The sequence below is a fragment of the Sarcophilus harrisii genome, chromosome 4 (assembly GCF_902635505.1).
Source record: "Sarcophilus harrisii chromosome 4, mSarHar1.11, whole genome shotgun sequence".
NCBI classification, from domain to species: domain Eukaryota; kingdom Metazoa; phylum Chordata; class Mammalia; order Dasyuromorphia; family Dasyuridae; genus Sarcophilus; species Sarcophilus harrisii.
In genome coordinates this window covers 306,455,003-306,468,571 of record NC_045429.1, presented here as the reverse complement: position 1 = coordinate 306,468,571, position 13,569 = coordinate 306,455,003, and the positions used below count along the sequence as shown (strand labels likewise).

At 44.6% G+C, this 13,569-nt stretch overlaps 1 protein-coding gene across 5 annotated transcripts in view; it reads right to left on the bottom strand.

Annotated features, from left to right (window-relative positions):
- The window catches only part of BAIAP2 (BAR/IMD domain containing adaptor protein 2), a 173,018-nt gene that overhangs the window by 15,510 nt on the left and 143,939 nt on the right, over positions 1 to 13,569 (bottom strand). For all 5 annotated transcript variants that reach the window (XM_031965612.1, XM_031965610.1, XM_031965613.1 and 2 more), the window contains exons 8-13: positions 12,169 to 12,396; positions 11,544 to 11,745; positions 10,104 to 10,305; positions 8,725 to 8,793; positions 6,063 to 6,228; positions 872 to 906 (exon numbers count right to left, since the gene is read on the bottom strand). In XM_031965612.1, coding sequence (XP_031821472.1) covers positions 872 to 906; positions 6,063 to 6,228; positions 8,725 to 8,793; positions 10,104 to 10,305; positions 11,544 to 11,745; positions 12,169 to 12,396 — 902 coding nt within the window. The remainder of the gene's footprint in view (positions 1 to 871; positions 907 to 6,062; positions 6,229 to 8,724; positions 8,794 to 10,103; positions 10,306 to 11,543; positions 11,746 to 12,168; positions 12,397 to 13,569) is intronic.

Genomic DNA, 13,569 nt, shown 5'->3' with positions numbered 1-13,569 from the left:
TTCCCAGAAGTCACAGAAAATCCCAGTGCTATATAATCAGGCCTTCCTCATATGTAGATATTTTTCATACTTCAGATAGGGGTCAGGACTTTCTAATTCTAAGAATCTATATAGCAAGAAATTGAAGACTGCTTACTTCTGGAGGGTCAAGACAAGGGATTAGAGGACAGGGGTTAAAGTGTCTGATAATTAATGATATGGGTGTGGGACCCTAACATTCTCTGCCGGATGCCCGGCTCAATCTACAAAAATGTTGACCTAGGAAAAATCTCTAGTAGTCTGATGCAGTGATAACAAATTTCCATGAGGGGTCAACTTATGACCCTGTTTGGTTGCCATAACCAAAAGGAGATAATAATGGACATGGAGTCCTCTACCCTATTTCATGATCAACAGGATAATCCAAATGGGGCAATGTACTCTAATTTGGGTAAAGGAAGGAGTAATAGAGCTGGGGAGCTGCTATTTATCATCCAGATACCCTAGGGATCTGTCCAGCCAACTTGAAAGCAAGCTGTCCAGTCTTGAAAAACATATCTAAAAAAGGGTTCTGGAAATTAGCCAATGAGGGCACTGATAGTGGAAAGGATTCCTAGAGATCAGTGACTGAGTTAACAGCCTGAACATGACTTTTTCATAAATGTATCCCTAATCCCTGATCCCTAACATCAGCCCATCAATCCTACCCACCAGATCTCCCTCCCACTCTTTCCAGGTTGCCATCCAGACTTGTGGAGGTAATCTTTACTCTGCCTTTGAGAATAACCCACCCCAGTTCTCTAACTAATGAATTCCACATCTTCCTGAGCCTAAAAGTGGCACTTTAAACCCAAGGTAAGGTAGAAAACAAAGAAACAAAAAGTACTCTTACCTGCTCACGGATCGGGAACCATAGTCATCTAGGCCCTGGGGAAGCCAAAGAATAATCAACATGTCAGGTGTGAGGTTTGTGAGAGCTGCACCCTAACACAGCCAACCCCTGAGAATGTGCCCTGTTCAACTCATTGGAGACAGGAAAAGTAAGCTGGGTCTGGTCTCTTATGAAAAGGAATATAGCAGGGGTCCTCAAACTACGACCTGCGGCCAGATGTAGGACATTTATTCCCCTCACCCAGGGCTATGAAGTTTCTTTATTTAAAGGCCCACAAAACAAAGTTTTTGTTTTTACTGTAGTCCGGTCCTCCAACAGTCTGAGGGACAGTGAACTGGCCCCCTATTTAAAAAGTTTGAGGACCCCTGGAATATAGGAATGGTTCTCTGCTCCTCTCCTTTTCTAGTTATCAAAGCAAGTGGATTTTACTTAGGTGGAGATAGAGAGGTAATATACCCCATGAGAAGACAAAATAGAATGAGTAAGAAAACATCTGTTGTGCTGAGACCTGGGTAGCGACGATGGGGTGCTAAATGACATATTATCCAATTGGAGGAAGAGGATCAGGGCATCCTCCTAAGCTGAGGTGGGCTAAACTAAATTTTTTTCAAGCGTTGGGAAAAATGATTCAATATCTTCCTTTAGGCCATCACCATCCCAAAAGTATCTTCCCACCCCCTTGATTGCTCCCAAAGACTGGGGCAAGAGCTCATAACTTCTCTGTTAGACACTCAGCAGCTGTATGATTTCACAGCAGTGGCTCTGATCTATGCCAAGGGGCTGTCCATCAGAGAGTTGAAGCTTCAGTCTTTAACAGTAAATTTAACTGGAACGTATAATTGTCTGCTCAAGCTGAATGCTTTCATATGGTGAGATGCATGTAAGACACATAACATAGCCAAGGATGCACAAAAGAACAGCGATCCTTCATTTCACCCATAGAAGGTACTCTCGATACTATCCTTGTACTATCCAATGCAAACTCTCCTGGGAAAAGCTATAGTCTCACATCATAAGCCATAAATTATAAAGAATGAGGTTGAGAAATCTCCCTACTCCTCTAAGCTTCAGAAGGAATACGGCCTCATTGACTTTTATAACAGACAAAATTCAAAGACTGATTTCAGAACTGGTATTCTTGAGGGGGCCTAGATGGGAGTTCAGATAGGGGCCACCAAGCTTATTTCCTTTCTCTACATGTTGTGAATTCTAAAAAAGTTACCGACAGACTTTGAAGAGTCTAGAGAGAGTGAATTCAGCCCGCAGCCAGTCTCAGGAGAAGTGCACTGGGCTTCACACCAGACCATCAGGTGGGGATGTGAATGCCACACTCGGCTTTCAGGGGACACCCCCGCAGTCAGGATGAGCTCAGGGGGCAATATTCACCTCATTTCAGTACCAGTATTCAACCTCTAATTTTACATTCATTTCTTCTTCCTTTTTTTGTATCTTATTTTACATCCAATTCTTGGCCAAGGTAACTCATCCTATCCTTAAATCTTGCAGACTACCTGCTGTATACCCTGATGCCCTTCCCCATGACTGGTCTCTAAGAGGCTGAGTTCGGGTTGATTTCATTCTCTCTAGAATCCTAACTTGGCTGTAATTAGCTAAAGGTTAAAGAAATATACTGATTTCAATGCTAAGACTGGGTGATTACTGGTAGGTAGCACTTATGGAACTCATCTGGATCTACTTCAGATTTTGCTGGCACTTTTCATATAGGGTCTTGGCTACAGGAGCAACTATAAGGGTTTCTGATGGGTCTATACCTGCCAAACAGGGAAGATACAACACTGGCCTGTGGATCTTTCATTTCTAATGCCACTAGAAACTACAGAAACTCAATTCACAGGCAGAAATGGAAAACAGGAATAAACTAACCAGATGTTGTGTATGTCCCCTGAAAAAAAAACTCCCCCCAAATAGCAAGACCAGTTATGAAGACCAAGGTATGTCCATAGGACAGAGGCCTAAGGAAGTGCCCCAAGAGTATATGACAAAATAGTTGGCCTCAGAACATTAAAAATGCCAATTTGCAGCATTTTCTCCATCCCTGCTTTTGGCCTGAGAACCACAAACTGAAGGTATTAGCAGCCGATAGTCTGGTATCTCACCCCTGGAGGGAGAGGTACAGAAGGGCCTGATACAGCAACTCTTCCCAATTCATCAGCACCCCCGCAGGCTATGGCAGGGTACACGCCACCCCCGACTCAATCTCTTCTGGAGCAGCAGCAGCAGCAGAGAGAACAATATGATAGAGAAGAGAAAGGGTATGTCAGGGAGAGCTGGAGGATGCAAATGTGGGAACCAGCAAGCAAATGCAACACCTGCACACACGACTGTTCCCTCATATAGGTCAGTGCCAAAAGAAGACATGCAGTGAGCTCAAGGGTGAGGAAAAGGGGGACAACAGAAGCAGATAAGTTTCCTGACTGCAATCCAAAAGTCAAACAGACATCTGCGTATTAGCTGCACCCAGGCTCCCCTTTCATTATAATGGCCTGACCAAGATACAGTCACCCTCTGGGATAATAATGATCTATGGGCAAGAGGTCTCCATGGACAATTCCCTTGCTGCAGGAAATAGAACTGATGTCTCTGAACTGCCCGAGATCCCTAAGCCCCAAAGATAAACTGCAATGCAGGTAACCTGACTTGTGGGAATAGAAAGGAACTAGAAGGAAGGAGGGAAAAATGCAAAATCCATGAGCCCTTCTTCTTGTAACATTTCTAATCCTAATGCTAATTCCTCTATTGTTGTTGTTGACCTGAAGAATTTGTCTTGATTCTATAATAAAATACAAGAGGAAAGAAAATATATTGAAGAACCAAGTTATATATAGTTACTTCCAAGGCCTTTTGTTTTTAAGATCTGTTTCTCAGATTATGCTATTGTCTCAATACAGAATGCCCTCTACCCTTGCCTGCCAGCTCTATGGACTATAAGTATCTCTCAAGCACAGGTGTAAGTCCCACCACATGACAGGGCTAAGAAGAGTAATACGGAATCTGAGATTTTGAGATCAGAAACTTTAAAGGCTTAAAGCCATCATTATGCAAATAAGGAGACTTGTCCAAAGTCATCCAGGAAGTTAATGTAGCAGGGATTTAAACACAAGCTCCTTTCTATTCCCTCCTCTCAAATTCCACTGCATCCAATGAACTCTCCTTTCTTCGAAAAAGGATTATTGGGGAGATAATATTTGTAAAGCATAGTGCCTGGCACATAATGGGAGCCTGGTAAATGCCTGCCACTACTGTTTACAGAGTAAACAACCCAACATAATGTAGGACTTCATTGGTCTTTGATTTTCTTTATAATAACCCAAACCAGAAATGCTACAAACATCCATGGAAACAAGAAATGGCCAAACAACTTGTAGTACATACATGAATAATGGAATATGATTGAGTTGGAAGGAATGTATGTGGGAATGGGAAGTCATATACACCCATGCAAAGTTAAATAAGGAGAAGCAGAAAACTACAAAAACACGATTATGGCAATGTAAATGGACAAAACAGGTCAGGCAGAATGCTACAAAATTATAATGATCAAGCTTAGTGCCAAAGGAGAGATGAGTGCTTCTCTGTGGAGGCAGGGGACTATGGGTTTGGAATCCTGCATACTATGTCAGATTCTGTACCCCCTCCCATATGCTGCTTAGTATGAATGAGCTGTTTTCCTTTTCCTTGTTCCTGTACAGTACATGGGATGGTTCTTGGGTGGGTGGGGGAGCAGAGAAGAAATATATTTGGGATATGAAAGCAATGTAAAAAGACAACAGAAATGTATTTTTAAAACATATTCTCTATTTCTTAAGTTTCTAGCTCTCCTCAGCTAGAGAATAAACTCCTAAAGACCAGTACTTTTATATTTTGGTACCCCACCCACAACAATACACCTCTGTGCCTAGAACAGTGCTGCAGTCTTAGTAGACATTCAATATACTTGTTAATGGGCTAATTATCCATTTGCAAAATTGAGATCCGGCTTCTTGGGACAGTTGACATATATTATTCTCCTGGGGGCAGGGGAGAAGAGAAGAGGACAGAGTGAAGAAATGGACTATGATCCCTTCTATCCCCATGGCTTGATGGTGACAAGTTAAGGGAGTTACCCTCTGTGTCCAAGCTGGCAATATCCACCCCCCCCCTCCATTTGTAAAATAAACAAACAAAAACAAATCCTAAACTCTGTTTGAAGGAGCTGAGTCATAAGATCAGAGGTCCCCACCCACCACAAAGGCCGTTTCTAACAAGGCTGAGGGCAGCTCTGAAGGTTCCCCATTGTCAACTGGGTGTTTACTTGGCTGTCTGTCTGGGTTCCAAATGATTCCTCCGGGTCACCTGAGCCTTGGGAAAGGGCTCTTTTTTCCCACACTCAGTTTAAATCGCACCTTTGCCCACAACAAGGAAACACCAAACCCAAAGTCTCCACTAGTTGGGGCATGATGGTCACAATGGAAATATGGCATCTGCCGGGACTCATGGCTGGTAGTGAGGAGGGAGTGGTTGGCAGAGACCATTGGCACTCTTTAAATGCTCAGCTATAAGTTGTATGAAAATCCTTCAATGATTTGAAATCACTAGGAAGACCTCCGTCACCCCCATTAACACACATACAGAGGACAAATCTGTTCTGTGTGTGGGGACAGAGTGTTGGGGGGGGGCACAGAAGAATATTTTGTCAGAGTTTAGCCAAAACCTTGTGGAAAGTGCATAGTACAAAGTTGAAATAAGGTGATTCTGCTCTCAGCTAATAATATTTCAGGGGAAGGCAGAAAGAGTTTAGCAAATGGAAGGGAAAAGTTTGAGGGATCATAAGGTACTTATTGTTGAGTCCAGAGAATAAAGATTTTTGCTGCTATCTTTAAAACTTTTTCTCTGTGCATCATATTCCATATCCCAGGAGGGGTGGCAAACAAGAAAACGATGAAAACCAGCCTTGCTCACATATCAGGAGCTGCTCCCCCTGCCCCCATCCCAAGAAAATGAAGAGGAATTTCTGAAGCAATTAGCTACTGGCCAGACCCCACCCACCAAAGGGTCTTCATGGCTCTGCTTCCCAGTACTGAGCCTTCAACCCAGACAAGTCAATCAGGATATGCTCCAGCACCGCCAGGCTGCCACAGCTCTCTCTGGGCCAGTGGAAGTCATGTGCCCTGTCCAGGCAGGATGTCCTTACCTGGGAGAAGGCAGGTACAGCCACGCTGTAGGGTCTCTGCTTGAAGGTATTGGCCGTCTGGGTGGGGAAGGCCCTTGAGGAGGACACACCATAATCTGGAGGCGGAATGGCCAGATCCTCTTTGTCTAAGAGGTTGCCTGTACTGCTGCTCTTTCCTTGTTGCAGGCTGGAGGAAACAGGGAAAGGTGAAGCTGGGGCAAGTGAAGGTCACACTGCTCTCCAGGTAACAATTTGCACTGAGGTTTAGGCCATCTGCTCCATCCCCACTCCCTCCTCCAGCAGGTGGGATGGCTTCACAACCATCTCACCTCAGCACCAGCAAGAATCCTATTTTCAAACTGTCCAAACTAACCATCCCATTCTGTTATTTTGGGGGTTTTGAAGGCAATCGAAGTCAAGTAAAACATGCATAGCTAGTAAGTGTCTGAGGTTACATTTGAACTCAGGTGCTCCTGACTCCAGAGCCAGTGATCTATATCCACTGAGCCACCTACCTGCCCTCCCCATCATGTTCTTTTGTAAGAAGTTAGCCCCCACTTCACAGACAAGAAAGAAAAAATGCACCTCCCATACCTCTCTGTTGAGACAGAGGACTAGGGATATAGAATAGTGCATGCACTGTCAGACATGATTAATATGTTCTTTGGTTTTGCTGAAAGTCTTTATCCTCGCTCACATTTTTTTAAAGTTCTTTAAAAAGTCACAAGAGATGACTCACTTGGGGAAAAGGAAGAAGAGGGGTGTTTTTGGAAATGAAGGTTATATAAAAACAAAACATAGCAAAAAAAGTTGATCCTAGGTTGAAGCCTAAGTTAAGCTGCTGATTCAGCTGCCTAAATTTTAAAACATTTTGTCAAATTTCCATCTGGGACATTCTAATTTGTATAGAAAAACCCTAAGCAATGAGTGTGTGACCAGGCTGCCTCTGAGGCAAGACTAGAAGCTGATCTCAAAGGTAGGACTCAGAAGAAATCCCCAAAAATGTTTTTCTAATTTTTTTTTGAAGGAAAACATATGCTGCATATCCTTTATCTTAAAAGCTGTCAGGGTGCTTCCCTTCAGCAGTACCCTAAAATTGCCATATGGGATCCCATCACCTCCTGCTAACTTCTCAGCACCAAGAGTAATCTTTGACAGTAGATGGCCACGTGGACCTCGGAGCATTGGTATAAGAATAAGGAAGATCTGAGTTCAAATCCAGATACTTACTAGTTGTGTGAGCCTGAGCAAGTCACTGCAACCCAGCCCATCTCACCCTCCTTAACTATAAAATGGGGAAGAGTTGTTGAGAGAATCAAAGGAAATAATATTTGTGAAGCACTTCACATAGTGCCTGGCAGTAGTAGGTGCTAAATAAATGCTTACTCCTTTCCACCTTTCCCCCTTAAGACCCATCAAGATAGACAACATTGCTCATTTGCCAAGTCCACAGGCTGCCTGTATATCTGTTGCTGGATGGGGACCTCCCACCCCTCCCACAACAGACAGACAGCAACAGAGCTGCTCTCCCATAAGAAAGGGACATTCCTGATGTCAGAGTGAGCATCAAAACCCAGAGCAACCAGGAAGAGAAGGCTCCCCTTAAGGGTAGACATTACCCATGCCCAAGAATCTCTCACTTGCCTTTTCCCTCCTGGCCCTTTCTATTTCTCTTTGCTCCCCATCACATGTTCTTCTCCAGTCCACATACCACCCACCTGCCCCCTCCTAGAAGGGTCCCCCAGAAGCCCATCGCCCTGTGTCCTGCCAGCCGCCTTTCCTCTGAGGATGTGGGGATGGGGCTACCAATCCACGATCTCTGAATCTAAGAGATGAGTTTCCAAGGTCACTCAGGACCCTTACTGCTGAGGTGGGGGCAGGGGCAGAGGAGTCTCAAAGAGGGGAGAGAGAGCTAGTGGGCACCAGAAGTGGAAGCCAGAAAAAATAAAGAGCAAAACTAATCCCAAAAAAGCATTTGGTAGGTTTTGCTGATCACACATGACACAGCTTTGGAGTCCAATGTGTTAATCCCAGCAATGAAGAAGCAATGGCTTCTTCTTCTACTGAGGAGCCAATTAGGGTATAGGCTTGCTGCCAGAGGGTCTGGGTTCAAATCACCTATCTGGATCTCAGCATCCTCATCTTTAAAATGAGGCAGTTGGATTTGATGATGCCTAAGGCCCCTTCTAGCTCTAAATCTAAGATGATAATCATAACATCAATAATATTAATACCTAACACTTATTTAGCTCTTACTATATACCTAGCACAATGTTAAGTGCTTCATGCTGTAATTACCTCACATTAAACCTGGGAAATGGATGCTATTACTATTATCCCCATTTTACAAATGAGGAAACTGAGGCAAACAGAGATTATTTTTTAAAAGTGATATTCACAAGATTAGAAAGCTAGTAACTGTCTGAAGCTGAATTTGAACTTAGGACTTCCTAAATTGAGGTCCAGAACTCTGTCCATTATGTCACCTCGCTGTCTTCTCAATTTGAACACTAGATTCTATTCCTATTTGGTGGGGGAGGTAGAAGAAAGGGTTGGAGGCCTGATTTCATGCCTGGGATGGGGCTGAGACATTTGAACTGAAGAACAATCCATTCATCTTGACGATATCATGAATGTTGTTATTGCCTTCACACCCACTGCAGACTCCAGGGTCGTGGCTTACCTCATGTGCAATCTGTCACTGACTTCACTGTCCAAAACCCGGGTATAGGAGAAAGGAAACCAGCCCCTCCTGGAAGAGAATCACACAAAAGTAAGAAAAGGGGTCCTGGTGTCCTCATCTGAGATATGCACACACTGGCTGGGAAAACTATTCCCAGGGATATCCTTTCCACTTACTTTCCTTCTAGTCAAAATATACAAGGATTTTCAAGTAGGTAGGGAACTTGGAAATTCAAGTATTTTATCTCTGCCACCATCAGTCACAGCAATTTCCAGCGCCCACATCACCCTCAATTTACAAAATGGGGATATTTTTGCCTGTTTCCAACCCATCTCTTTGTTTCCTTTCACTTTACTGTTATCCACCCTTTATGCGGGTAGGTTTAAACATGGGAAGTACTCAGATCTATCTCTCCAAGTTACACTGTCCATGAGAGAGGCAGTGGGGGGGGGGGGGGGGGGGGGGGGGGGGGGGGCGAGAAGGAGGGGCAGGGCCGAGAAGCTGACTGCACACTTGTGGGTCAGCTGGCCACAATCCCATCACTGAGGATGATGGGCTTTGCCACAGGAACTGCCTTGCCAGGGCCATCTGCAGATCTTTCATTTCTGGAAGCAGGTCACCCATAGAGATGGCTCCATGCCCCAAGGAGGGAAAGGGACATTTTCAGTGCCATGCTATTGCCTAGATCCTGGGGGACTTTGGCAGTGAGCATACATCAGAATCGCAAATTATTTTCAGAACTAAACACAAAGAGGGCAGACTATCAAGAGGCCCAAGGACCAGGGTAGTGACTGGGTTATCTCCCAGAGAAAACTCTGCTCTTAAAAAATATCCCCCAAACTTGGCTCTAAGATGGCCAAAATCACAGGATGAGTCTATGACGTAAAGGCAGAAGCAAGCTAATTGTAGCCAACTCCTAGAGTTGGAGTCAAAAACCTGCAGTTGTCGGTCCCCTGTACTGTCCTGTCCAAAGCCATCCTGTCCTCATTGGGGATGAGATGCAAATTCACAGAAACAGAATTTAGGAAGCCAGTTTTGGAGCTGAAAATAGTACTAATCTGTGTCCTTCCTATCTCGGAACAGAAAAGACTTTCTAGGAAAGAAGTGAGGTGGGAGGGCAGGACAATAGTGACAACTGGAGAAACCGAGGCATGAGTGAGTTGGGCTAGAGCATTAAATGCGAATTTCTGACTACTCAATAGAAGTAGAATGATTTAGGGTCCCAAGATTAGGATGCCAGACCTCTCCTATCTCCTACAACTCAAAACTCTTCTTAGTTTCCTCAGCACATAGAGGGAGCAGCCTAGCATTCAAATAAGTTGGCCAGATCAGGAGATAAAAGAAGGCAATAGCAGGGACAAAGCCCCAGGAGCTCTCACATCTTAGTCTTCTCACTCTCGCCATAGTGCCAGCCGTCCCGCGCCTCAGGGACCAGCAGGGTGATGAGATCTCCTTCTTTGAAGCTCAGGAGAGTGCTGTTGTCACCAGCAGCATGGGAGAAGATGGCTTGGACCCTCATCCGGCCGTTTCGCTCCAGACCAGCCGCCATGGAGCTAGAGCGAGGAAGAGTTTTGTTCTCAGCTGGCCAAAACAACAGAGAGCAAGAGGTCAGAAGCCTTCCCTCAGACAGAATTAATGAGTACTCTGCCGTACACCAGGGAAGTGAGAAAACGTAGGAGAGAAAGACTCCAAGGAGCCCATGGAAAAGCTATGCTTCGGGGATTTTATAAAACCCCCTGATGAATGCAGCATTTAATTGGTGTCCTCTATTTGAGCAATTTCCTACCTAATTACAACAAGCTTAAGGAGTAAAAGTACATGAAACCCTGGGCTGTGGATAACATGAGCTGAGGGTTCTAGGCTCACGACTTTGGGACTGCTCCACCAAGCCCTGGGAGTTGTACCTCTACCCCTACCCCTGAGGCTTTTCTGCTTCCTGTCTTCACCTATTAGATAGTGAGCTCTCTGGGGACAGGGACCTTTTCTTTCTTTTTTTCCTATTTGTATCCACAGTGCCTGGCACAGTGCCTGGCACATTTTGTTGTTCAATTATTTCATTTGCATCCAACTCTTTGTGACCCCATTTGGGGTTTTCTCAGCAAAGACTCTGGAGTGGTTGCCATTTCTCTCTCCAGCTTATTTTACAGATGAGGAACTGAGGTAAACAGGGCCAAATGACTTGCCCAGGATCACCCAGCTAGAAAGTGTCTGAGGTTGAATTTGAACTCAAGAAGAGTCTGCTTGATTCCAAGCCCTGTGCTCTATCTACCACATCACCTACCTGCCCTATGTATTTGGCACATAGTAGATGCTTAATGTTAATAAACATTTGTTTATTGACTACTGACTAGTTAACTTTTGTAGAACGCACTAAAGTTTGGAAAATACATATGTTAGCTCATTTGATAAGGAAGCAGTTTTAATGACCATGCAGCCTTCCCCACTTTGATGGGCACTGTTTAAAAAAAAAAAAATTCATATGAGAACTCCAGATTTGAAAGGCAGCACCCTAGGAAGCTACCACAATTCCATCAAGTACATTCCTTATTAGCAATGCTTTCTTACTCTCAGGTCTCATGAAAGATGTTCTACAAGTTGTGATAACAGGAAGCTAACTATTCCCTCCTCCACCTTCCCCACTCCCATCCCTTTTGTGCCAGAGATGCATTATGCACAGTTTAAGGCAGATGCCTATGGTAGCAGATCCCCTAACTAGGCTCTGCCCAGTCCTCCACTAACAGATATGAGCGTTTCTGGCCCAAGGGAGCGTGAGGTCCCCCAGCAGGGAGGCTCGGACGGTCACTGAGGACACCCCTTACTGGTGGCGTAGCTGTTTTTGGGGGCAACACTCTTGCGCACGGGAAGCGTGTTAGAGTAGGAGTCGCTCATCTTGTTCTGGGTCTGAGGAGGAGACAAGGATTTGGGCTGGGTTGGCTTCCTGTCAGACCAGTGGTTGTAGTCTTCGCTGTCGGGACCCGAGACTCCATTCATTACAGGCACATTCTCCTGGGCCGACATACGCTGTGGAGGGAAAAACAGGCAGTGTTGGAAGAGTTCTCCAAAAAGAAGGAAAAACACTTGAAAAATCTGTCTCCTTAACCACACTTCCCACTTTCCTGAATATTACAAGGCTGTGAACTTTTCCCTTCAAACTCACAAACACTCCTTTTGGCAGAGGAAGCATTCAATCATAAACACCGGGCTGGAGGCTGGGGCCCCAGGTCTTGGTCTTACCCTCTACCATCTGTTTACTGTTTTCTCTAAACAACTCATAACCTCTCTGGGCAGTTCCTTTCCTTGTGTAAAATGGAAGCAATAATGCTTGCTCCAAGAAAAGAATCTCCCCAAACATTTTAAAAACAGAGGGTTCCCCACAAATGCAAAGGAGTGACACAAATCCTGTTAATAATCATTTCAGTCATGGTCTGAGTGGAGCAGTCTTACCCCCACAAACGGGGCCAGCTCTGGGGGCACTGGAAGTGGTTTGGCACCAGGAATGGGATCTGAGATGACCAAGTTGGACTTGGAAGCAGACAGGGAGCTGGGCATGACTGTGCCATTGCTGCCGGCTGCCATCTGTTGCATCAGTTGGATGGCTCGATCTGGGATTTTATTGGGGTCAGCACAGGATTGCTGCCATAACGGGAGTTTCTGAGTCAGCATATCCTTTCCCTGAAACCAGAGAGAAAAGGAGAGGCATAAATCAGGTGCCCAGCTAGAGCAGGGCCCATCTACAAACAAAACCCACCCCCCACTGAACTCCCAAGCTCCCACAAAAACCCATGATCAACATGCTCTTCTTCCCTAAGGGGCTGCTATGTGTTGAGAGGGCAGGCCTTATTCAGCAAAAGGAGGAACTAGAAACAGTTGAGTCTTAGCCACTGGCTGCTACTATATCTAGAATCGGACAGATACACAACTTCCTTAACATGATCTCTCTGCTCAAAAGATACCAGACATAGACCAAACTGGCAAGTCCAACCAGGGAGGTCTCCTATGGGAGGGAAAGCAACAAAAACATCAAACTCACATTCTTAGTTCCAGAACATATGATGTAGGGATAGGGGGTAGATTACTAAGTGACTACTCTGTATTAGGCATTGGAGATGAAAAGAGAAAATGGAAACGCCTCTTACTTCAGGGAGCTAACATTCTACCTCATTAGCTTAGTGCCAGAGACCAGAGGAACAGGCACCAGCACTTACCTATATCACTAGTATAGTCACAGTCACCTAAGATACCCAAATGGGGGAGAGAAGATGACAAAGCAGAGATAGATTTAAATGCCTGAAAACATGAAGGAAGTAGAGACTGAAGTCTGTAAGAAGGAGGGACATCTTGCACCCAGAGAGAGGACAGTGGGAACTGAATGTGGCCCACAACATAGCATTTTCACTCTGTTGTTTTTGTTTCCTTGTATTTTGACTTTTTTCTTTTTGATCTGATTTTCCTTGTTCAGCATGATATTTGTGGAAATAAGTATAGAAGAATTGCACATGTTTAACATATATTGGATCACTCGCCATCTAAGGGAGAGAGTGGGGGGAAAGGAGGGGAAAAATTGGAACACAAAAGTTTTATAAGGCTGACTGTTGAAAATTATCCATTTATAAATTCTGAAAATAAAAGGCTTTAATTAAAAAGAAATTTAAAAAAGAAGGAAGGAGGGAAAGAAAAGAAAGAACAGAGGAGGCTATTTGGGGTAAGAAGAAAATGCATGATTCTCCTACACCAACTATAGCTAGCTCTCTTAAAGGGACCAGATCTAGTGAGAGATACCTGTAGCTAAGCCAGTGGTCAAGGCAGGCTTCAGGCTATGCCATTTGATTACTAACTGCCACTGTC